The 24,325-nt window shown below is 55.6% G+C and overlaps 1 protein-coding gene across 7 annotated transcripts; it reads left to right on the top strand.

Moving 5' to 3' along the window:
• Nucleotides 1–58: 58 nt before the first annotated feature.
• On the top strand, nucleotides 59–24,225 carry ANKRD24 (ankyrin repeat domain 24). 7 transcript variants are annotated; one of them, XM_032465902.1, is made up of 22 exons: nucleotides 59–193; nucleotides 2,740–2,811; nucleotides 10,221–10,307; nucleotides 10,408–10,538; nucleotides 10,614–10,702; nucleotides 11,622–11,686; nucleotides 12,235–12,292; nucleotides 13,834–13,904; nucleotides 14,090–14,196; nucleotides 14,372–14,559; nucleotides 15,085–15,113; nucleotides 15,697–15,777; nucleotides 15,899–16,006; nucleotides 16,708–16,752; nucleotides 16,838–16,939; nucleotides 17,891–17,963; nucleotides 18,191–18,309; nucleotides 18,463–19,965; nucleotides 21,845–22,012; nucleotides 23,274–23,399; nucleotides 23,629–23,694; nucleotides 23,876–24,225. In XM_032465902.1, exons 2-22 carry the CDS (start codon nucleotides 2,776–2,778, stop codon nucleotides 23,951–23,953), a joined length of 3,330 nt encoding a protein of 1,109 aa, XP_032321793.1. In that variant the 5' UTR covers nucleotides 59–193; nucleotides 2,740–2,775; the 3' UTR covers nucleotides 23,954–24,225. The 7 variants fall into 7 exon arrangements, with proteins under 7 accessions (XP_032321793.1, XP_032321791.1, XP_032321794.1 ...); XM_032465900.1 differs by lacking the exon at nucleotides 59–193 and having other exon boundaries at nucleotides 2,761–2,811; nucleotides 16,841–16,939; XM_032465903.1 differs by lacking the exons at nucleotides 59–193; nucleotides 21,845–22,012 and having other exon boundaries at nucleotides 2,761–2,811.
• The last annotated feature ends 100 nt before the right edge of the window (nucleotides 24,226–24,325 follow it).

Raw genomic sequence — 24,325 nt, 5'->3', positions numbered from 1 at the left:
CGTACAGGGCCGCCCCTCCCAAGGCGCATGCGCTTCGCGCTGACGCCGCAGTCGCCATATTAACCGATGGCAAAGAGAAGCTGGTTTCCTACTGTAAGCTGGAGAAGTGGGGAATGGCGGGAAAAGGGCTGTCCAGTGACCTGGCTGGAAACTGGGAGACTTCCCATGTGTGAGTTCTCCAGTAACTTCCAAGGTGAGGGGCTCAAGTGATGAGTGCCCGCTTTCCCTTTTCTACAAATGAGTAAACTGATTCTCCCTACCTTCCCCCATCCCCCCAGGACAGAGCTGGAGAGAAGGGGCCAGGATTCACGCTTCCAGTCCAAGGTTCTTTCCCCTGCACATTTCAGAAGTTTCTACATTTACAAATGCAGGGTACCTTGCATGTGTGCTGCGGGGGCGGGGGCAAATTGGGGCTTCACTTGGGAGGGTCACGGACGCCACTCTCAGTTGTCTGAACATTACCCAAATGGGTGATAAACACTCAGCAGGACAGGTCCTGATGGCACCAAGAGGCTCGAGAAACTGGTCAAGGTCACTGGGGCTAGTGACATTCAAGAAACGTGTTGAGCACCTACCGTGTGCTGGGGAGACACTGGCGAACAAAGGTGGCATCTTGTGATGAGTGATGGACACAAACAGGTGACCAGGCAGTGGTGACTTAGAGTGACTGGCATGTAATGAGGAGGCACCTGATCCAGTCTGAGGGGCACCTGGGAAGGCTTCCTGGAGGAGGGGATGTTGCAGCAAAGATCTGAAGAGTAAGGAGTGAAGTGGGGAGAATCAGCCAGCTGGGGGGGTGACATGAGGTACAGAAGGTGGCCTCTTGGCAGAGGAACAGTAAGTACAAAGGCTGGGAAGAGACAAAGAGGGTGGCTCATTCCAGAAACTGAAATCAGTCCAGTGATGTTAGGGAAGAACATCGGTGTCTTCCCGCCAGAGCCCGTTGGCCAACAGTTAGCCCCGCTGCCAGCCTGTCTCCTCCCTCAGCTCATCCCCGGCCCCCTGGGGCAGCTGCCCGCTCAGAGCTGATCAGGTATCAGAGCTGAGTCCTGGGAGCTGCTGGTGCAAGCTGGTGGCCCAGCTGGGAGCAGGTAACCGGAGCTGGCAGTGGACACGGTGGCCTGGTACTGGAGTCGCGGAGCTGCAGGAGGTAGGAGAGGAAGGAAGTAAGGGAGGCCCAGATGCAGGCTTCCCTTAGGGCCTCGGGCTCCTTGCCCCTGAGCCCTGGCATGTGGGAGACAGGAGAGGCCTGTGTGTGTCCCCGCCATGCTGAGGCACCCAGGCACCCTGATACGCGCGCGCACGCACACACACACATACACGCACTTTCATGTGTGCACCTCCCACTTCCCAGCCTTTGCCCTGTCTAGGGTACATACCCTCCTTTCCCACAGCTGCCGCTCAGTATCCTGCCTGGCCATCAGGCCCTGCTGATACATCATCGCCTCTTTCAGGAAGCAGTTCCCTAGATGAGGGTACGCTCCGCTCCCCCAAGCCCACAGACCCCCTCCTGCCCAGGCAGCCCGTGGACTCCTCCCTTGGGTGTCAGCTACACTCTGCTCCAGGTGTGACTGAGTCCTTTAGACAGGAGTAGAGAAAAAGGGTGGGGTGGGCAGTGAGTGAATGGGGGCGTTGATTGAATAGGGTGAACTGAAGAGATGACTGGATGGATGGGCAGTGGATGGAGGGGAGGGTGGATGGATAAATGAGTGGATGGGTGGTTGCGTTTTGGATGGATGTACAGGTGAGTGGACGTGTGAGTAGATGAATGGAACGATAGTTTGGAGAATTTATGGGCAGGTGAAGGGACAGGTGAAGACACGCTTTCACAGAAATCCCACTCAGACACGGGAAGGAGTCCTAGCCAGACACCTGGCAAAACACCCTCTTGAGATCACCCTGCCTGACCTCTGTACCTGCATGTGCACGCAACATGGAACAGGCCAAGCTGGACAGACATGCGTGCACACACACCTCAGCTCACATGTGCACATACATGCACACAGCCATCACCCCAAACCTCCACGCATCTTCCGTGACTTGCCTCCATTCTCTCACTCACGCAGAAGCCAGGCTGGTGTAAGGGACTTAGCTGCAAGGATGTTCTGTGCTAAGAGGCCTCAGCTCTGGGCCTGGCCCCCCAGAAGTCCCTAAGTATTTGGGAAGACAGATCCAGTCCAGACACTTCCAGCCTGTGGAGCCAGGGATGGGGCAGAGGAAAGGGTGGGGGAACCAAGTCTGGGAGTTGGAACTCTGCCTACTGGCAAGAGGCAAAGCTGATTAGAACATGATAGGATTTGGGAACTGGGTTCTGAGGGATGCATAGGAGTTTATTAGCGAAGGAGAGGGAAGGCATTCTAGGCAGAAATACCTACACAGATGACAACTTGGAGACCAGAAGAAGCTTGATCTACTTGGGCAACAGGGAATACTGGTGAGATGCATTTATTGGGCACCTACTGTTTGCCAGGCTCTCTGCTAGGGGTTTCAGTGAAAACTGGCCATGATTCAGTCAAGAGGGGATTATCTCCTGCATTTTAAGGCCGAGGGATGCAAAATTCAGAGAGGGCAAGTGACCTGCTGAAGGACACACAGCAGTTAGGAGATAGGGTAGGTCTGTGTCCTACTCTGGGTGCTAGGATGGCCCAGGGAGGATGAAGAATTACTTTTAAGGAGTGGGAGGCAGCCGACCCTCCTGCCCACCAGGACTCTTGTCCCTCAGACCCTGGCCTTCCCCAGGTGGCCTGGAGGAAGGAGAAACCAGAGACGCTGGCCATGAAGACCCTCCGGGCACGATTTAAGAAGACAGAGGTGAGTCTGAGGCCACTGAGATGCCCAATGTCCCCCAACTTCAGGCTCCTGTCCTCTAGGGCCTGGCTGAAGATCCCCTGGGCCTTTGGACCATTATCTCTGTCCTTCATCAGATTCTTTTGGCAACTTCCACATGACCAGGTACCTCCCTGTTCAAAACTCTTCAGTGGTTCCTCTCCATCCACAGGTTCAAAGGCTCTGACCCCCTCCCCTCTCTTTCCTCTCTACTGCCCCCTGCTGCCCTGATCCCCACACTACTTCCTAGTTCCTCAAACCCTAGTTCAAGCTTTCCAGCCACCATCCTGTGCCCAGTTTCCTCCACCGGAAGTGCCCATCCCTGGATAAACCCTCCCTCATCCCTCACAATCTGGCTCCAATAACCTTCCTTCCAGAAGATCCCACATTCCCAGCTGCAGTGACCATTTGCTTTTCTGGAGCCTCCCTTTCTTGGGGACCGCGATTTCTTACTGTTGAGTATTCAGCAAATATTTGTATTGGATGCTGTTCTAGGTACAGAGGGCACAGCAGCGAATAGGGAGGACAGAAAACCCCCGTCCTTGTGGAGCTGGGAGCTGAGTGGGGGAGATGGACACTAAACAAGATAAATAAGTGAAAAAGCATATTTTGTACCATGGAGACAAAGAAACCAAGGAAAGGGAATTTGAAACATCTGGGGCAGGGGAGACGGTTGCCATTTTAAATCAGGTTGTCAGGAAAGGCCTCACCAGGAAGCTGATATTAGAGCGAAGACCGGAAGGGACGGGAGGAGGGGATTGTGTGTCTATTTGCAGGAACTGCATTTCAGGCAGAGGGAACAGCCAGTGCAAAGGCCCTGAGGTTGGATGAAGTGGCTTCCCTTGCAGCTATATCTTGGACTGTGAACTTCCAGAGAGCATGCTCCTTCCTCAGCCATCCCTCATCCCTCCCAGACCCCCAAGTCCCTGCCAGTGTGGAGGCTGGTCCAGGGCACAGACTGAGAGAAACTAAGTGAGGATTCACTCGTGGAGTCAGGCAGCCAGCCTTCCTGGCCTCTGTCAGGCTAGATTTCACAATTACAGCACAAAGAAACCAAGGCCCAGAGTGGTTAACTCACTTCTCCTGGTCACAGAGCAAAGTGGCAAGAGCAAGATTCAAACCCACACATGTCTGACTTCAGAGCCCTTGGTCTGTCTACCACAACAGTGCCTTTCCATCCAGCAGGTGTGGCCCATGGCAATCAGAGAAGCTCCCTGGAGGAGGAAGGACAGGGAAGAGTCAGACAAGTGAAGACCCCCAAGGAGGGGGATGGGGGCCAGTGTGGGCAAAGGTCTGGAGGCTGGGCTGGGTCTGGTTGATCCAGGGCACAATGAGGTGGTGAAGAAGTTATTTTGGCTGGAACAGAGAATGTGAGGAGGAGCTGAGGCTGAGAGGGCCCAGCCTGAGGAGTCTTTGAATGTCAAAAAGAGGGGAACAAGCCTGGTTTTATTATTTTTTTAACTTAATTTATTTATTTAATCTTTTTTGTTGTTGTTGTGGGGAGGAAGGTAATAGGTTTATTCATCTATTTATTTAATGGAGGTACTGGGGCAAGCCTGGTTTTAAAGTCGAGTGGCTCTAGACTTGAGTCCTTCCTCTGCCCATGACTAGCTTGGTGACTCTGGGTATACCTCCACCCTTCTAGGGCCTCCCCTAGTTTTCCCAACCCAATACATTTTTACATTTATTTTTAGTACTTATCAATTTTAACATTCCTTCTCATTTTATTTTAACTTTTAAAATTTAAATTGAATGTCACTGAATTAGTTTTTTTTGTTTCATCCTATTTTTGTTTTTATTGATTTGTTTTCAAGTAGTGAAAGGAGCTTACCTTGTGCTTTGTCAGCTCATTTAATCCTTATACCAATCATGTGGGGAAGAAGCTTTTATTATCTCCACTTTATAAGTGCGTAAAGGATGCCCAGAGAGGTTAAGGAACTTGCCCAAGGTCACACAGCTAGGAAGTGAGATACCTGCCTTCTCCCTAGGCTGTTACTATGAATGTGATTGGGCCTTTTCTTGGGAGGAAAGAGAGTTGATTGAAAAGAGAGAGGGAGAGGAGTGGGAGAGAGAGACAGACAGACAGAAGGAGGAATAAATAGCTTGTTAATCCCTACAAAATGAGTCATGGGGTCAACTTCATTCATTGTGGAAGGATCCTAAAATTTTCATCCCACTTGGAATCGACTCTTAGTTAGATTGTTCACATTTCTCCCCTAAGAATTCCTGAGAAGTTGGAGCCAGTGGTAAACCAAACCATATAATTGTTGAATTTCAAAAAGCAGAATTATTGAAGTCAAATCCTTTAAAAAAAAAATTGGAGCCACTTAAAAAAAAAAAAAGGCACAGAAAATTTGGGCCGTCAGTGCTTTGATGGGTGCCTGGCACTGAGTCAAGGTGTGGGGGTGGGGACGGGGGTGTTGTTAAAACCTCAAACTGCAGGTGAGGGTCCCTGGGGGTTTTAGGGAGGGTGGAGGCAGCATTGGCTCTGAGCAGAGCCTGCTTGGGCTGGAGCGGGAGCAGCAGATGGGAGGCCTGGGAGAGGAAGGAGCAGAGAAGATGCTCCTCCATCCCCTCTCCCACAGCCCCCAGCTCCCATCAGTCCCTCCACCCGCCGGCTTGTTTCTCTGCAGGCAGGTGGAGTCAGGTTCAGCTTTTGTTCAGTGGCCCTGAGGGAAGAAAGCAAACACCCGTGACTGCAGCAGCCCTGCCTCTGTCCCTCCAGACCTTCCTCTCCCCTTTCTCAGCACAGAGTCCAGCCTCCACACTTTGGCTCCAGCCCCTCCCTCCTGCCCCGTGTGTCCTCTCTGCTCCTTCCTGCTTCTCTATCAGTACAGCCTTCTCTTCAAGGCCCCCATAGTGCCTGTTTGCTCTTATCCTTCTCATGCCCTCTCTGGGCCTCAGTCTTTCCATCCACAAGATGGGGATTAACTGGAGCCAGAGTCTAGTCTTTGAAATCCCACCAACCTTCTGCCTTTATTTCTGGTTTTAGAAAAATCCCATAGGGAAGAAGATTGTGGATTTGTAGAAAATTTTAGAGATTCCTAAACTCCTGATGCCCCAGGTTTCTTGGAAAGTCTGTCTGTCTCTCCCTCACTTTTATTCCCAGAGTCACTATTTCTTTAATTCATTCAACAAACATTTATTGAGTACCTACTGTGGGCTGGAGATCAGGGCTGGCGTCACAGACCACTACTTCCCCTCCACTCAGAAAGGCCCTGTGTTTAATTTAGTGCTCTGTTCTCCCCGTCATGAAATTCTTAATAATTTTTCAACAACAGGCCCTGTATTTTGATTTTGCACTGGCCCAGCAGAATCTATATCCAGTACCTCCTGGGGCTAGGGACAGTGACAAAGGTGGACAAAAATTCCTGCTTGTGCAGAGTTGACATTCTATGGAGAGATCAAGAGGAAATAATATTTTTGGAAAGGTACACAGTATGACATCAGGTGGTCAGAGCAGGGCTCTCTGAGTAAGTGTCTTCCAGTGCAGCTGACAGTCATAGAACCAGCCTTGTGGGTGGTAGGGGAGGGAGGTTGTTCCAGCAGGAGGACACAGCAAGGGCAAAGGCCTGGAGGTGGGACAGAGTTTCTGAGGACTGGAAAGGAGGCCACTGCGGCAGAATGCTTTGGACCAGGAGAAAGGTAGGGGAGATGAGCTCAGGGAGTTGACAAGGAGGACTGTTTCGAGCAGGGGTGGGCACATTTGTCCTGTAAAGGGCCAGACAGTAAATATTTTTGTCTCCACGGGCCCTCCAGCCTCAATTCTGCCATTTTATCTTGTGTGCGGCCATAGGCCGTTTGAAATTGGATGAGCATAACTCCATCCCAATGAAACCTTTTTTATGGACACTGGAATGTGAATTTCATGTAATTTTCACGTGTCATGTAGTATTATTCTTCTTTTGATTTTTTTTCCCCCAACCACTTACAAGAGTAAAAACCATTCTTAGCTCTTGAGCTGGACAGAACCAGGTGAGGGCGGAGTGAGGTGGGATTTGCCCCAGGGGGACCGCACTTGGCAGACCCCTTGCTGTAGAACCTCCTGGGCCCTGCGAGTGGTTTGCATTTTATGCTGGGTGAGGTCACTGGAGGCTTTTGAGCAGAAGAGTGCGGAGCTCTGATGCAGGCTGTAGGTAGCTGGTGGACCAGGGAGGGGAGCAGAAGCAGGAGATCCTGGAGGAGGTGTCCCCAAGATGGAGCCCTCGGTGACGGGGCTGGACGCTAGATTGGATGTGGGCTGAGAGAGAGGAGTCAGATGATACCAAAATTTGGCCTGAGCCTCTGGGAGAACGGCAATGCCCTTGGCACACCACAGGGGCAGTGGTGGGGAGCTTCTGAGCTTGCATAGCATCCAGAACAGGCTGAGAGCAGTTGGAAATCTGAGGCCTGAGCTGGGAGATCCATTTCAGTCTCCTCTCTGGACAAGCCTGAGGGGGTCACCCCGCCTCTGAATGTAAGAGGGAAAATGAGCCCTCAACACCCTCCCTCCACCTCCCTAATTGCTTATCAGCAGCCTCTCCATTTACCTGGCCCCACCTCTCCCTCCGCCTATCTGAAGGTGTCTAAGAATAATCACGGACAGCAGAGGTGATCCCGCCCCCAGGGGCACTGGGTGATGTCTGGAACATTTGTAGTTATCACACTGGCGGGGGATGCTCCTGGACCAGGGACACTGCTCAGCCTCCTCCTAGGGAATGCCCAGGTCCCAAATGTCAGCAGTGCCTCTGGGTGGAGGAACCTGGCTCTGTGGTGTCTGTTCCATGATCTCTCCCATTTAGCAGCTGAAAAATTAAGACCCAGAGAGGGAAAGTGGCTGGCCCCGGGTCACAGAGCAGGTATAAAATGCCCAAGCTGGGTTTAAAGCCCCAGTGCCTGTCGGCAATCACTGCTCTTAAATTCGGTTTCCTGAAGGCCTGTCTCCTCACTCATCTCATCTCTCCCCTGTAATCCTAATCTTCCTCTTTCTCCTGGCCCCTTCGTGAATTTGCAGCCACAATACCATGTACTAGCCTGCCTTTTGGAGCTGTTTGTGGCTTTCCTCCAAACTCATAATTTCCCCCTCCTCCCCATGACCTCCTCATCCTCCCTACCCTTAAGTGTGCCCCTCCCAACACCCCAGTCCCTGAAGCAGGGCAGAGGCTCCCGACGTGGTCCAGGAGAGCAACAATTTCATGTTTTCTCAGGAATATGATCTTGTTCCTGCCTTCTCCAACTCCTGCCCATTCTTCAAGTTTCAACTCAGATGTCCTCTCTTCCAGGAAGCCCTCCCTGACTCCCCCAGATGGTGTCAGGAGTCTCCCAGCTCACCTGGACTTCCCTCATCACAGCCCTGATCACCTTGGTTCATAAATCTGTGGGTGTGTCTGTCTCCCCAGGGACCTCAGTGAAAGCAGGGACGTCTGTCTTTGTCACCACTGAGTCCCAACGCCCAGTGCAGTGCCAGACACCGTATAGGATGAGTGGACTGAATGCATAAACTACACATGGCTTAGAGGGCTTGGCCTGTGAGTCATTCATTAACCGAGCCAACATTCACAAATTGCCCCACCCCACCCTGGGGTGCTGGGCCCTGTGCCAGGGAGGCCTTGGTGGGACCTGCTCTCAAGGGTCTCCCGGTCTAAGAAAAGAACCACTGAAACACTGACCCTCCTAGCCCCTTGGAGTTAGAGCCAAAGGCTGTGTGTCCTCTGTCAGTGGTTTAACTGAGCACCTACTGTGTCCTGAGTCCCCAGGATTCAGCATTAGATGTGCACACGGGCCCAATGGCACCTTTCTTTGATGAACGAATCCACGTTTGTTGGGCACTTGCTACGTGCCAGGCAGTGTGCTGTTGAGTGCTTCCCGTATGTAGCATCTCATTTAGTCCTCTCAGTAATCCTCCCAGTACCTGCTGTTTAATATGAAACCCCTTTCCTGGATGAGGCAAGTGAAGTCCAAAGCAGGTAAGTTTCTGGGCTGATCTCATAGGTGGTAAATGCGGGGGTATGGAGGGCGGGATGGGGGTGTGGTGCCCTGGATTCAAATTCAGATTTGTCAGACTGCAGAGCTCCACTGGCGGATGACAGAATGAGTGAATGAGTGATGAGTGAGTGAGTGCGTGAGAGTCCCAGCGGCAGCGGGACCAGGGCCGGAGTCACCTGAGACCCCCTCAGGCCATCTCAGAGGAGGCGGAGACGGATGCAGGCGGGTCCATGGAGAGCCTGGGAGCCTGGCCCCCTTTGCCTCAGCCTCCCGGTGGCAAAAAGGTCAGGTCGGGCCAGGGCGGGCCCCTCCTCCAGAGTCCAGCCCCCAACCCCCCACCCCCACCCTCCCCGCCGCCACCCCCCCCGCCGCCCCACACTCCTCCCTAGTCGGAGGGGGGCTGCAGGCGGGGCGCGCGGGGGAGGGGCGGCGCCGGGCTTGGCAGGACCGCGCGGCCCGGCGGCTGAGCTCCAGCATCACGGGCCCCTCCCTCCGGCCCCTCTGGTCCCCTCTGGGCGGGTCACCTCCGGGAGCCCGGCCACCCGGCGCCCTGGATGCCATGAAGCAGCTGTGCCTGTGCGCCGCCTCCTTCGCGGTAGGGCCGGGGGAGGGGGCGCGGGCGCGGGAACGCGAGCGGGCGGGCGCGGGCCCTTCCCTCCCCTCCTCGCCCCACTCCTTCCGGCCCCCTGCCCACGCGGAGCCCAGACCCTCCACCCCCTAGACCTTCCAAGGATGATCAGGGAGGAAGGGTCGGGGGCAGAGATTGGGGGATGGATGGGACATTTGGGGAGACAATTTGGGGACAGATGGGGACATTCCAGAGAATTCAGGGGGCATTTAGAGGGACAGTTTGGGGGAACAGTTTTGGATGGGATCATTTGGGGGACAATTTGGACGCTACACTGGGGACCTTTTTTGGGAAAAGATATTGGCATTTGGAGAACAATTTCAGAGGACATTTGAAAGATTTTGGGGGGAGGACACTTTGCGGACAGATGATGGGGTCGTTGGGGGGATGACTTTGGAGAACATCGGGAATTTGGGGAAGATATTTTGGAATGCATTTCAGCCTTGGGACATTTTGGGGGGCAATTTTGGCATCTCAGGGCAGTTGAAGAAGGCTAGATGGCAGAGGAAGGTGCTGAGGGACATTTAACGGGAGCTTTTAAGGGTTCCTATGGGAAGATTTCGAAGTGTGGTTCAGAAAGACATGGTGAGGTGATGCTGGAAAGGGGCCTTTCACTAAGGGATGGGCTGGGCCTCGGTTTAGGGGACAACTGTTTGGAAAGATTCTGGGAGCTGATCTGGGGATGATTTAATGGTACAGTGCTGGCAGTGGGGGTGGGATGACAGCCGGGGCCGTGGACCTGGGGGCAGATGCTGGGGGGACACTCTCTCAGGCCCCCACCCAGGACCACTTCCCCCGGCAGCTGCGGCTCAGCCCCACTGACCTTGGCTCCTGCCCGCCCTGCGGCCCCTGCCCCATCCCAAAGCCTGCAGCCAGAGGCAGGCGCCAGGCAAGTGCCCGGGGCGGGCGGCAAGAGCCCAGGGCCCTGCTGAGGGAGCAGGGATGGGCAGTGGCCACCAGCCCCACGCTCCCCTGGGTGTGCCCCACAGAGCCAGGACTGGGGCAAAAGTGACGAGCGGCTGCTGCAGGCTGTGGAGAACAGTGATGCCACACGAGTGGCTGCCCTCATTGTCCGCAAGGGGCTGGTGCCCACGAAGCTGGATCCCGAGGGCAAGTCCGCGTGAGTGCCCATGACCTGGGGGTGATGGCTGAGGAGTTGCCACCCTGCAGCTGACCCCTGACCTCTGGTCTGTAGATTCCACCTGGCGGCCATGAGAGGTGCAGCCAGCTGTCTAGAGGTGATGCTGGCACACGGCGCCAATGTCATGAGCACGGATGGGGCAGGTACCACCCGCCGGGCCCTGGGGGAGGGAGAAGGAACTCAGACCAGGTGCCCAGCCTGAGGGTCCAGCTGGGCCATGCTTCATGGCCCCAGTGTCCTGCTGAAAAAGAGGGGTTCCCTTCAGTGCCCCCAGGGAGGCTCAGAGGCGTGTCAGGCTGCGGTGCCCTGATGGAGGACCATGGCTGGCACCAAACAGAGTGGGTCAGCTTGCGGACTGGGAGATCTGGGGCGCGGTTAGTAGTCGAGTCAGGGGAAGTAGCTGGACCAGAGGAGTATCTGAGCTTGAGGGGCATTTTGGAGGGGCATGAGAACAAGCACAGTTTGGGGGGAGTGTCTGAGGTCCATGAAGTAGCTGGGGTTTCGAGATAGAGCTGGAATCCAGGTGTGTGACTTACCTAGGCCCTGAGGGAATAACTCAGAACTAACTCCGAGATAGAAGCCATGGCCAAAGGGAACAGAAGGGACTCAGGGAGTAGCTAGGCGTGGGGTATAGGCATGTCTGGAGTTTCGGGGCACGGGTGCAGCGGCCAGGGTTTATGGAGTACTGGGGATTTGTGGAGCGTCAGAGTCAGGGACTTGGCTGGCACGTGGAATGGTGTGTGGATAGCAGGAACACTGAACAGCTGTGGGTGCTGAGGGCTGTGGCTGGCGCTGATGTCACTGAGTTTACCGAGTAAGTTGGGCGCGGGGACGAGCAGAGGCTGCAGTGCTTGGGGAGTGGGTGGGTGTGGAGCGGATCTGGGACACAGACTGTGTGGGGCTTGGAGGGTCTCTGGCTCCAGGAAGTAGTGCAGTTTTGAGAAGTACCTGGGCTGGGGACTTGCTAGATGGAGTTGTCACAAATAGTTGACACAGGTTGGGGAGGGGCAGCCGGACGCTCCTTGAGTACCTGGAGCTCCAGCCATCCTCGCTCCCTTTCAGGTTACAATGCCCTCCACCTGGCCGCCAAGTACGGGCACCCACAGTGCTTGAAGCAACTGCTACAGGTCATTTCCTTTTCTGTCTCAGATATTCCCCCAACCCGGATACTCCTGGAACCCCAGATACTCCCTTGCCCTGACTAGTCCTGAGTTCCAGCAAGTCTCTGAGCCCCCAGTTCCCCCTGAATCCTAGGTATTCCTTGGTCTCTTTGACTCCAGAGTCCTGGCTACTTCTTGGACAGCCAGATACTCCCGGAGTGTCCAGCTACTTCCCACACCCAGGATATAACCCCAGTGCCGACATTTCCTGAGCCCCCAGCTTCTCCCCAAACCTAGACACTCTCTTAGCCGCAGCCACTCTCAGCTCTCATCTATTCTCCAAACCCCCAGCTGCACCTGGGCTCCCAGCTAGTCCTTCTTCCTCATCAATTTTCAAAAAGCAAAGAAAATCACTTGGGAGTTGGTTAGACGGGGTCCGCAGAGCAGGTGGGTGGGAGGGAAGGAAAGGGAGAGGCAAGGAGCCTGAAATGTAGCAGAGCCCAAGGAGGGGCAATTCCGAGAGGAATTAGGCAGCGAAGAGGGATGGCTCTACCTCAAATGACCTGCCCCCCCAGGCATCCTGCGCGGTGGATACTGTGGACAGCAGTGGGTGGACGGCCCTTCATCATGCAGGTGGGTGCAGCCCAGCCTCACTTTGGCCACTGTGGCCCGGACGGTGCTAGGTTTGGGGATTATTCTACCCGGGGCTCTGGGGACTTGTCTCGAATATTCTGCCTCCTTCTTCCTCCTTCCTCATGGAGCCCCTACTGTGTGCCAGGCACTGGGTTCCACATTATCCTCAGTGACCCTTTGAGCCGTGGACATTGACCATTGGACAGACAAGGTGATTGAGGCTCACCAACAAGAAAGTGGGGAGGATCCAGGCCATCTGACCCCTACTGTAGGTCAGGCCTGGGTGAGGACGATCAGAGGGTGACCAGACTGAAATCTCCTTCAAGCAACTCATGGGGCATCGCAGGAAGGCCAGTGGTCCGGGCAGCCTTCATAAACATCAAATCCAAACTCCTTTCCCGAAGGAGGGGAGGGAACTACCCTCTTGAGCCAGAGCCCAGCCCAGCTGATCGTCTGTCCACCATGCTCATGACCCTCAGGAACGTCTTTCACTGATGACTCAAGAAACGTCTATTCTCTTGGGAGCAAAGAGTAAATTTGCTTTGGAGTTTTATTCGCTGTAGAAAAATTCCCCGTAGTTGGAGTACACTGCCACCTAGTGGCAGTGAGGACCTTGATCCGACTAAAAAAGCTTCTTGGTTTTTTTCTTTCCTTTAATTAAAAAAAAAAATTTTTAACAGAGGTACTGAGGATTGAACCAAGGACCTCATGCATGCTAAGCACGCACTCCATCACTGAGCTACACCCTCCCCCCTTGTTTTTGTTTTTTGATTGAAGTATAATTGATTTACAATGCTTGTTTTTTTTTTTTCATTCAATGCGTAATTTTTGAGTACCTGCTATTTGCTAGGTTCTGTTCTAAGCACTGTGATTTCAGCAGCAAACAAAATCCCATAGCCCCCTGGGCACACAGCAGGTAATCATATAGAGTTTGATTTTCCACCGACATCTTGCACAAAGCCTTCCCTTCCCTCTTTGAGGCTCTGGACATACACACCTTCTCCTACTTTCTTAACCACCAACTTCTTCCAGGCTCCTTCCCACCTCAGAGTCCTTGCCCATGCAGCAACCTCTGCCCTCCCCCTTTCACCATCAAAACTCAACTCAAAACCCAAGAAGCCTGCCCAACCTCAGCTGAGGTCTGATCTCTCTCATAAACATTAAACCCTCTTCGTATGAGGGTTTGGTACACAGTTGGTATGCGATAAATGCTGGTTGAGTCAATAGGAGGGTAAATACAGGAAAATCAGTCAAAAGTTCCACCTTAAGAGGGACCCTCGGTGGAGTGTGGCAAGAGATTGGGACTTGGAGTTAGCAGACCTGTGTCCTCATCCTGGCTCTGTCTCTGACCTCAGTGGGTGACTTTGGGCCTGACTGGGCCTCCGTTTCCTCTGTAAAATAGGAGTCATGCCTTTGTTATTTATCTTCTGGGGGAGGCGGGAATTTCTCATAAAATAAAGGGTAAGAATCACACTCAGGCAGAAGGCTCCCAGAAAGTGTCGAAGCCTTGCCCTGCCTACCCTCCTTCTCTCTTTTCCCAGTGGCTGGTGGCTGCATCTCCTGCTCAGAAATGCTCTGCTCTTTCAAAGCACATCTGAATCCCCGAGATCAGGTGAGGCTCTAGGATCTTTCTGGAAAAGAGACTGCATTTGAGGTATGCTGCCACCAAGTGGCGGCATCCTGGGCACCTCTTGAAAAGTGTGAAGATTTGGAGTGAAGCTGGCAGGCAGTCGTGGGCTTCCCTGCCTCCTGGAGTCAGCCTCTCATGCTGTGTCTCGTCCCTCACCCCCTCCCCAGTTGGGTACAACACCCCTCATCATAGCAGCTCAGATGTGTCACACAGATCTGTGCCGCCTCCTCCTGCAGCAAGGGGCTGCTGCGAATGACCAGGACCTGCAGGGCAGGTGAGCATCTCCTCTCTCAGCCAGTCCAGTGTGTGCTGTATGACCTTGGGCAAGTCTCTTAACCTCTCTGGGTGTGGGACCTGGTTGGCCTCCTCCCTGATCCAGCCTGCGTGTTGAGAAGGAGGTGGAGGTTTGAAAATGTCCTCACCCCCTCAGTAGCCCCCTCTTCTGGTAGGACGGCCCTGATGCTGGCCTGTGAGGCGGCCAGCCCCGAAACAGTGGAGGTGCTGCTGCAGGGCGGGGCCCAGCCGGGCGTCACCGATGCGCTGGGCCAGGACGCTACTCACTACGGTGCCCTGGCAGGGGACAAGCTCATCCTGCACCTCCTGCAAGAGGCAGCCCAGCGCCCATCACCAGCCAGCGGTATGCAAACCCCAACTCAGAACAATTTTGAGCACCCTCCTCCATCTTCTAGGTAGTTTCTTGTCACCCCTCTCTCTCCCTACTGGGGACAGTTTCAAGGTATCCCTACTTGCATTGTAGGCGGTTCCATGGCTTCCCTTATTACTACTCAGCACAGTTTCAAGGAGCCCCAGAGCTTTTAGAATAGCCTAGGGGTCAACTCTGATTTCCTGGGTCATCCCTATTCTTGGATCTTTGCCTTTCCTAAGATTTGGCATTCCCACTCAGCACAGCCTGTAGATACCACTGCTCACTCTCTTTTCTTTTCTTTTCTTTTCTTTTTTTTTTTTTTTGAGAGTTTCAAGGTCCCTCCTATTAGCATTCTGTCCAAATGATTGATTCCTACCTTGAAAGTCCTGATTCTGGGGGGAACTGGGAGCCCCCTCAAGTCCCCTGGGCTCACTGATGCCCTTCCCTCAGAGGGCTGGGCACGGAGTCCCTAGAACAGGGCCTGACCCTGCTTCCCTCTCTCCCCTGCCCTCCTAGAGGACGACTCAGGCGAGGCATCATCTCAGGTATGGACCCAGAGCAGTGAGTAAGTCCCCCTCCTTATGCACACACTGCCTTCCCCCTCGCCCCAGGGTTGTGATCTGGAAGGACTTATTTGGGAAGAATGCTACTTTCAGGGTACACTGCCACCAACTGGCAGCAGCACCCACAACATGCCTCCCAGAACTGGGCGAGAACCCTAGGGGGAGGGGGCCAAATCATGGGGCTGAGCGGGGATGGCAGAGGGAACTGAGACTGGTGAGGGCTGGTGTAGTCAGGGGAGGGGGCAGGCCTGGCCTCCCAGCCCTGCAGCATCTAGCTCCAGGGGGAGAGGAAACTTGCAGGTCATGGGGTCTAGCTGGGGCAAGTCCCAAAGCCTGGAGGTGGGCACAGAGTAAAACATCAGATCTGGATCGCTAAGGGGATGTGGCCTTGCCCCGTTTTGTGTGGGTAAGTGAGGACTGGAGAGAGGCAGGGAGTCACTCAGAAGCACACAGGAAGTGAGCGCAGAGTTGGGGCTGGTAACACATCGTGGGTTGACTGTATTGGTTTATTTGGGTGGGAGGCTGGCATGTCCCTCATGTCCCCTCTTTACCCTCCCCCCCCCAGAACTCTGTGTCTAGCCATGAGAAGCAAGGGGCTCCCAAGAAGCGGAAGGCACCTCAGCCCCCAGCCAGTATCCCTGTGCCGGTGAGAGATGCCCTGGCCGTGGGGGGAGGTGTGCACGCCTCCAGGCAGGATGGGGAGAAAGCTCTGGCACAGTCCTTGGGCCTCACATTAAGGTGGTGGGTCCCCGGGGTGGGGGGGATAGGATGATCAGGATGCCTATGAGGAGATCGTAAGGCTGAGACAGGAGAGGGGCCGCCTGCTGCAGAAGATCCGGGGCCTGGAGCAACACCAGGAGCGCAGGAAGCAGGAGGTGAGGGGTGGCAGACACAGGCCTGGGGCTAAGCCCAGGGCGGGCACCATTTTCAGGGGAGGCCCCTCTACCTGTCTTATCACACTCCTCCCTCTCTCCCCATGGCTCGCTCTGTTCCAGCCACACGGGCCTCCTTGCTCTTCCTCCAACACGCAGGCATGGTCCTGCCTCAGGACCTTGGCACGTGCTGCGCCCTCTGCCAGGAATACCTTCTCCCAAATGTCCCCATGGCTCCCTCCCTCCCCTCCTTTTTTGCTCAAAGACACCTCCCTTGCCTCCCTCGTTAAAATTGTAACACCCCCCCACTCACTTCCCAGTTCCTTTTATTTTTATTCAAAGCATTTACTGCTATTGGATGTACCATTTATTTTATTCATGTTCACCCATTCGACTGTAAATCTGTAAGGGCAGGCGTGGTTAATGGTGCCTGGCTCATAGTAGATGCTTGATAAATATTTATTGGATGAACGAATATTTGAGTGAGTGAGTGAGTGAACAAATGAATAAATGTATTAGTGGCCCCAAATGGGGTAGGCACTCAATAAATACTTAGTAAGGAGTGAGGGGGTGGAGCAGGACGGGGTGGTCAGCGGGTGCACAGAAGACATCTGTAGGATGAAGGGCTACTAATACTAAGCAGGAGGTGGTCCAGGGAGGCCCCCCAGCCCAGATCCAAGCCCAGTACCCCTTTCTTCCGTCAGCTGCCAGAGGCAGAGGCCAGCTCCCTCCACAGCCTGGAGAGACAGGTAGGGCAGAAGAGAGGCGGAAGCTGGACCCCCAGCTGCCCAGTGTTTTCTCCCAGAGGCCAGCTGAGCCCCTCTCCCCTTCCTGCAGGTGCAAGAGCTACAGCAGCTGCTGGCGGACAAGCAGGAGGAGAAGGAGAGTCTGGGACGGGAGGTGGAAAGTTTGCAGAGCAGGCTGTCCCTGCTGGAGGTGGGCCCAGCCGGGAGCAGGGATGGGGTGGGGCTTCTAGGGGGTGGGGCCAGGGGGCACTGGGTGGGGCTACTGGGCGTGGCCACTGGGGGCAGGGCCTCCTCCTGCTGCAGCTTCCTGACAAACAGCCTCACACGCAAGCAAACACACCCAACAAACACAATCACACACAGGTAACAGACACACATCCACATAATGGACACTTTTTGAAACATGCAGTCACACACACGTACATCCAGAGGTGGGCAACCACACTCGTACTTACACGTGCAACAGGCAGACATACAACAAACACACTCGTGAGTGTATAATCACACACACACGATACATACTGGTGCATACACACCAGATGCTTCTCCTTCACACACCCGGGCACCACACCCACAATACTTGCACAGACATAAATATTTCTCAAAATATATAATTACACAAACATAGATACACAAACACAGACTCACACATATACACAAACACAGAACAATCATTCATATGCCACAGACTACAACAGAAGAGCAAAATCACACGCAGTCACAGGAACTCACACAGGAGAGGCGGGGCCACTGTGCACGCCCCACAGGGACACACACACACACACGCAGACACCCCTGACTTGACGTGGCCCTGATGCTGAATCCCAGACGCACCCTTGTGAGGACACCGCCACCACTCTCTCAATCCCACGTTCCCGGGTGGCACGTACAACCCTAGTCGTTGGGGTTATGGGCACACACTCGGGCAGTGGCTGGACTGTTTACTGGCCTTACTAGGGAGGTCTGCATGCCCCCTGGCACACAGTTGGTGCTCAATAAATACCTGTGGGTCAAACACAGACAATCTGAGGCTTGTGGGGAGTCACAGGGACACATGAACATCCCACTGCAGATTCTGGGGGAGACGTGGGGGCTGGAGGGAGGGCAAGACCCTTAGCTGTACCCTGGTCCCTGCCCCCAGAATGAACGGGAGAACACCAGCTATGACGTGGCCACCCTGCAGGATGAGGAGGGGGAGCTGTCCGACTTCCCAGGTGAGCCCCCCCCATGCCTCGCCCCCTCACGTCGGGGGCCCCAGGGTCAGAGCCTTGACCCACAGGCGTGGAAAGATATTGAAGCTGGGAGGGAACTTGACCCGCACACGTTTATTCCGCTCACCCCAGCCTGCCTGCCCCAGGGGCCCTGACCCCACGCTCCAGACCCCCAGCTCCCATTTCCTGGAGCCCAGGACCCTGGGGCCTGACTCTGTGTCCCCGGCCAGGGGCCGAGGCGCTGCTCTCCAAGCAGATAAGCCCGTCGGCCCGGGAGCTCTTGGCCTCGCTGCAGGAGCAGGTGGCTGCACTTACCAGACAGAACCAGGAGCTGATGGAGAAGGTCCAGGTGGGGAAACCAAGGCCCTGGGGAGGGGGTGGGGAGAGACCTGAGGACCCAAGGTGCACGTGGCTGAGTCTGTGGTCAGGGAAAGTGGCATGGCTGCCCTGTGCCCCACCCTGGGCCACTTCAGCCCCTGCCTGGCTCCCCCACCCTCACCAGATCCTGGAAAACTTCGAGAAGGACGAGATGGAGGCGGATGGCTTGGCCGAGGTCATCCCTTTGGCTCTCTATGACTCTCTCCGGGCTGAGTTTGACCAGCTTCGCAGGCAGCACGCCAAGGCCCTGCAGGCGCTGGAGCAGCAGGAAGCACGGGAGGCCCCTGGAGAAGACGAGGCAGCCCCTGGGGAAGGCAAGGGCTTGGGAGCCAAGACCACCAGAAACGGGCCAATGGAAACGGAGCTGAACGGCACCGCAGCTCCGGAAATCAGGGTTAACGGGGCCCAGACCACAGACGAGGAGGCTGCAGGAGTTGAAACCATGGGAGCCAGGTCTTTGGAAGCAGCATCCACGGTGGCTGAGGCCACGGAAACAGGGGGTGGGGGGGCCGAGGCTTTGGAAACAAAGGCCATGGAGAGTGAGGTCACAGGAATGAAAACTCTGGAAGAAGCAGGAAACCCGGAAGCAAAGGCCACAGGAGCAGGGGCCACAAATATGAAAGCAGAGGAACCAGAAATGAAGGCCAATGGAGTGGGTGCTGTGGGGGAAGAGCTCACAGGCACAGACAGCAGGAAAATGGAGGCCACAGGACTGGAGGCCACGACCTCCAGGGTCCCCACAGGCCCCGTCCTGCACCCTGGTGCTGCCGAGGCCTCGAAGAAGTTGCAGGCCGAGCTGGAGACCAGGATCCGCAGCTTGGAGGAGGCGCTGCGGCAGCGGGAGTGGGAGGCAGCGGCCGAGCTGGAGGCGGCGCACGGCAAGTGCGAGGCGGCCGAGGCCGAGGCGGGCCGCCTGAGGGAGCGGGTGCGTGAGGCCGAGGGCACCGGGACCTGCGGCGGCGGCGGCGGGGACACGGCCCAGCTGCGGGCGGCCCTGGAGCAGGCCCGGGAGGACCTCCGGGGCCGGGACTGCCGCCTCCGGGAGCTGGAGGCGGCCTCGGCCCGGCTGGACGAGGCCCAGGCCGGCCGGCTGCTGGCCGAGGAGGAGGCCCGGGGCCTGCGGGCGGAGCTGGCCCGGCGGGAGGAGGCGCGGCTGGAGCAGAGCCGGGAGCTGGAGGCGCTGCGGGGGCAGCTGGCCGCCGCCTCGGCCGTCGGGGAGCAGCAGCGGGCCGCGGCCGCAGAGCTGGGCCGGGCGCGGGACGCGGCCGAGGCCCGCGCCGCTGAGCTGGCCGCCGCCTGCGAGGAGGCCCGGCGCGGGCTGGCGGAGCTGCGCGAGGCCTCCGAGGCGCTGCGCCAGGCGGCCGTGCCGGCCTGCGAGCACCTGCGGCTGCAGGAGGAGGCGCTGGCGCTGCGCGGCCGCGCCGCCGGCCTGGAGCAGGAGGCGGTGGCCGCGGGCAGGGAGGCCGCGCGGCTGCGGGCCGAGCTGGACCGCGAGCGCGCGGGCAGCGTGGCCCGCCTGGAGCACGAGCGCGTCGTGGCCGCGCTGCAGGCCGACGTGGCCCGGCTGGAGGCGCAGCTGGAGGAGCTGGCGCGGCGCCACGAGAAGACGAGCGCTGAGGTCTTCCAGGTGAGCGGGACGCCCCGCGGCTCAGCCCGAGGCCGCCGCCGGCCTGTCTGGCCCCGCCGCCGGGCCCGCGTCAGCCCCGCGGTGTCAGTCCCACAGGCGCCTGGCCCTGCGGCGCTCCGGGGTGGGCCTCTGACCCTGCAGCCATTCTGACCTCCTGAATGTCTCAGCTTGCGGGGCTTTTTGTTTTTGGCCACTTCAACTCCTTCATTGTTTCTGATGCTTAGCGCTTTGTGATCTGTGTATAAAACCTGTGCATCCCAAGGCCGTGGAAGTGTTTTCATACCCTTTCTTCCGACATCTTTTTTGTTTTAGCCTCACAGTCACGTCTGTGCTTTGTCTCTAACCGTGTGTGTGGTGTGAGGGAGGAATCAGCATCCACCCATTTTTTGGTAAACAGTGAATTGGGCTTTTTATCCTGACTTTTTTAATCTAAAGTCCATTTTCTCTGTTGGTCAAAATGACCCTGTGGGTTTTTTTTTTTTTTTCAGCTGGCAGTTTTGAGATTGTCATTTTATCTTCTGATCATTTTTGATGCTTGAGCCCAAAAGTAGGGGGGTGTCACGTGTAAAGAGTTTTGATCCAGTTGTTTTGGACCCAGTAGATTTTGATCCCAAATTGTTTTCTTTGTTTTTTAAATACAGGGAATACTTTTTGGACCTTGATGGTGGATCTTTTGACTCCATCTTTCTTCTTAAAAACAAAAAAACAAAACACAAAAGATCCCTAGCAACTGTCTTAACAAATATGTGAATAAAAAGCCACATTTATTTATTTATTTTGCATATATATAGTTTTTGTTGAAGTATAGTCAGTTTGCAATGTTGTGTCAATTTCTGGTGTACAGAAAAGCCACATTTATTCATTGTCATCAGAAAAGCATTTTTCTCTCCATGCCTTTGTTTACTCACCCATTTGATGGAAATAATAGTAGTTCCTAGTCCTCACATGACCATTAAATGGTTTAATTTCTGTAAGTGACAGGACAGTGATCGTACAAGCCGTTAGCGAATGGCAGCCAAAAGTGCTCTTTTTCCAGGAATGTGCTCTTTTAAACCGGTTAAGTGTTTGATTACTTCTTAGAATTCACAGTCCAGCCTAAGTGTACTAATCTTCATATTTATTCTCCAAATTTTACTTTCTCTCATGAGCACTTCTTTTTGGGGTAAATTTTGCAAGTCTGATTTGATTCATCAATCAGTTTAGGGCTTTTAAAAAAATTACTGTTAATGTGTATCCAGTCTGTACCAAGTAGAACATCAGATTATTATCTGTTTTCCCGGAGCTGTCATTTCCATAAAGGCCAGTGTTCCCCCCAGGATCAGTTTCTGCAGATCTGACATTGCTCCGATCTCGATACTTCTGTGAAAATGCAGTCTTCAGGTTTTGGACGTTTGTTCACTTTTCATCCAGATTCTTCTGTTTTTCCTTCACTTTGTAAGAAATCTACAAACCTTCATACCCCTGGCAGAGAAGAGAATATTAGTAATTAGTTATAATTATAATATTAGTTATTTGTAATAATAATAGTAACAACAATATCACAGGCTTGAATGTCGCACCCACTGCGTGCCAGGCACTGTTCTAAGCCTGTTCCTCATTTTTGCTCATCCTACCCTGATGACCACCCTGTGAAGTGGGGGCTCTTACTCTCCTCACTTTGCAGATGAGGAAATTGAGGCACAGAGAGCTTACGTCACTTGTCTAAGGCCACACAGATTGGCAGAGTCACGATGTTCATAAGTCCCCAAGGAAATGCAGAACTTCCCTGAAGCAGTTTCCTTGAGGTCAAATGGGCTTGAAAGTCCTCAGGCCCAAATAGAAGGGTCAGAATCTTTAGGGTCCACATGTCCTCGGGGTCACACGTGGGCTTGGGCCGCAGGTGCAGCGGGAGGCACTGTTCATGAAGAGTGAACGGCACGCGGCTGAGGCCCAGCTGGCCGCAGCGGAGCAGCAGCTGCGTGGGCTGCGGACCGAGGCTGAGCGGGCACGCCAGGCCCAGAGCCACGCGCAGGAGGCCCTGGAGAAGGCCAAGGAGAAGGACAAGAAGGTGGGCCCCCTTCCCTGTGCTCAGTCGGGGGGCTCCTCCGCTCAACAGAGGTTGAGGGGAGTCTGCGGACGCCCCAGCTGAAAGGGTCTGGGGAAATCAGCCCCATTTTCCTGATGAGCCAACTGAGGCTCCTAGAGGCCAGGTGAGTGGCTCAGAGTCACACAGCACATCACTAGACAGTGGATGGGCCCCAGGGCCCCAGGTGCTTTAGCACAGAGTCACCCAGCCCCAACTTTTGTGACCTTGGACAAGTCACTTGACCTCTCTGAGTCCCAGTTTCCACCTCTGTAAGATGAAGAGAAAACTATGGTAAGGGTTATGGTTTATTTGTAGCAGAGTTCTGCCCCCTCAACAGCGGTGACACTCCAGGCTGGGCCAGTGTCTGTGGGGGACCATCCCGGGCTCTGTGGGGCGTGGGGCAGCATCCCAGGCCCCCACCCCCTCAGTGGCAGGATCAGCCCCGTCGTGACAACCACAGATGTTCCCAGATACTGCCTGGCGTTCCCTGGGAGGTAGGCTCACCTCTGGTTGAGAACCTCTGATCTATAAAAATAACAATAAAGCCCAGCATTTATTGAGCACTTGCTGTTTGCCGGCACAGCTTAAACTTCGTCTCTGTTCAGAATCGCAGCCACCTACCAGGGTCCGAGTGGGAACCGTGATTCTCCTTACTTTACAGATGAGGGGACCGAGGCCCCGAGGGGTCAAGTCATCTTCCCAAAATCTCCTGTGAGGAGGCGACTGAGAGGGCCTGAAACCCCAGCCTGTGTGGCCCAGCCCCACCCGGCTGGGCTGCTTGCAGCCCTCCTGTCCTGTCTGCCTCCCCCTTCACTTTCCGGAGCCTCCGAGGTGGGGTGTGACCACCATTTTTCTGTAAAGGGCCGGGTGCTCGGTGCTTTCGGCCCTGCAGGGCAACAGCCCTCAGCTCTGCCTTGGAAGCGGGAGCCATAGATGCTGGGTAACCGAATGGGCGTGGCTGTGTGCGAGGGAAGTTTACGTTTGAGCAGGGAAATGTGACTCTGGCTTAAGGTTCCCGTGTCCTGAAACCGTCTTCTTTCCCCTTTTTCCCCAACCATCTGAAATGTGGAAACCGTTCTCAGCTCGCAGGCCAAGCCCAGCCTGCCGGGCGGGGTTTGCTAACCTCTAGGATGTGACTTTCCCTCCAAAGCCTGCCCCTCGCCCCTTCCCGCCGCCCCGGAGACGTCCCCAGCGCCCGCCCCGGGCTCTGGGACGGCTGACACTGCCCCGCTCCCCCGACCAGATCACTGAGCTCTCCAAGGAAGTCTTCAGTCTGAAGGAGGCACTGAAGGACCAGCCGGCGGCCCCAAGCACTTCAGAGGTGGAGGCCCTCCGTGGCCAGGTGAAGGCTCTGCAGGAGCAGCTGGAGGTGAGGGCTTCACCCGCGGCCCCGCCGGGCCCAGGGCAGGGGTCCCAGGAGGCTGACGGGCAGGCAGGTGGCTGGGCATGTAGGCCACGCACGGGAGGAAGATCTTGCAGTATTTCAGCTGCCACCTGGTGCGTGCCATCCAAACAGGGGCTTGGGCTGCAAAGGAGGCTTTGGGGCATATCTTGAGGGGGGTCCTGCTCTGCTGAGCGCCTCTCCCCGACACCCACAGGAAGCTGCCAGGGACCACAGTGCAGTGGTGGCTTTGTATAGGAGCCACCTCCTCTACGCCATTCAGGTGAGTCCCCCCGCCTTTGGGCGCAGCATTGCTGCTCTCTGGGCCTCAGTTTCCCCATCTGTACAGTAGGGGGCTGGTGGACGGGAAAGGTTCATGGCCTCCAGGGATGGGAAGGGAGGGGAATGGAGAACCCGGGAAAATGGGAGGCGCCCACGCTCTCCCTCTGCTGCCCTCTCCACAGGGTCAGATGGACGAAGATGTGCAGCGGATTCTGAGCCAGATCCTGCAGATGCAAAGACTCCAGGCCCAGGGCCGCTGAGATCAGAGCCCTGCCCTCTGCCCACCAGGCCCCGCCCTGGGGTGTCCAGACTCACGCACTGACCACCCGCACTCGGAGACCGGCTGGGGCCCCTTCCCGACTGTCCCTCACTGTCCGTGTTGCCCCTTGGTCCCTGCACACCCTGGTCAGTCTAGACTCAGGCTCTGACTGTGCCCCTGACCCCCAACCGGACAATCTGTGTGTCCCCTCTCCCACGTCCGGTCTGGTCACCAGGTGCCACCATAGGAATAAAAGCTCACGGAGCAGAGGATGAAAGCACCGTGTGGCCTGGTTGCTGGGCTCCCGCTGTGGGGCGCGCAGGGGCCACCCCCGAGCAGGGATGAGGGGCTCGGGGGAGAGTGAGGCCGGATG

Source organism: Camelus ferus, chromosome 22 (genome assembly GCF_009834535.1).
Source record: "Camelus ferus isolate YT-003-E chromosome 22, BCGSAC_Cfer_1.0, whole genome shotgun sequence".
Classification (NCBI taxonomy): Eukaryota; Metazoa; Chordata; class Mammalia; order Artiodactyla; family Camelidae; genus Camelus; species Camelus ferus.
Note: the sequence above shows the minus strand (reverse complement) of the source record. Positions and strands in the feature narration are given on the sequence as shown.

Bases quoted from the DNA above. Each gene is read 5' to 3' on its own strand.
- ANKRD24 (XM_032465901.1), top strand. From the start codon at position 10,137: ATGACAGCCGGGGCCGTGGACCTGGGGGCAGATGCTGGGGGGACACTC. The intron at 22,013-23,273 runs GTGGGCCCCCTT...TCCCCCGACCAG, and splicing joins CCAAGGAGAAGGACAAGAAG to ATCACTGAGCTCTCCAAGGA. The intron at 23,400-23,628 runs GTGAGGGCTTCA...CGACACCCACAG, and splicing joins CTCTGCAGGAGCAGCTGGAG to GAAGCTGCCAGGGACCACAG.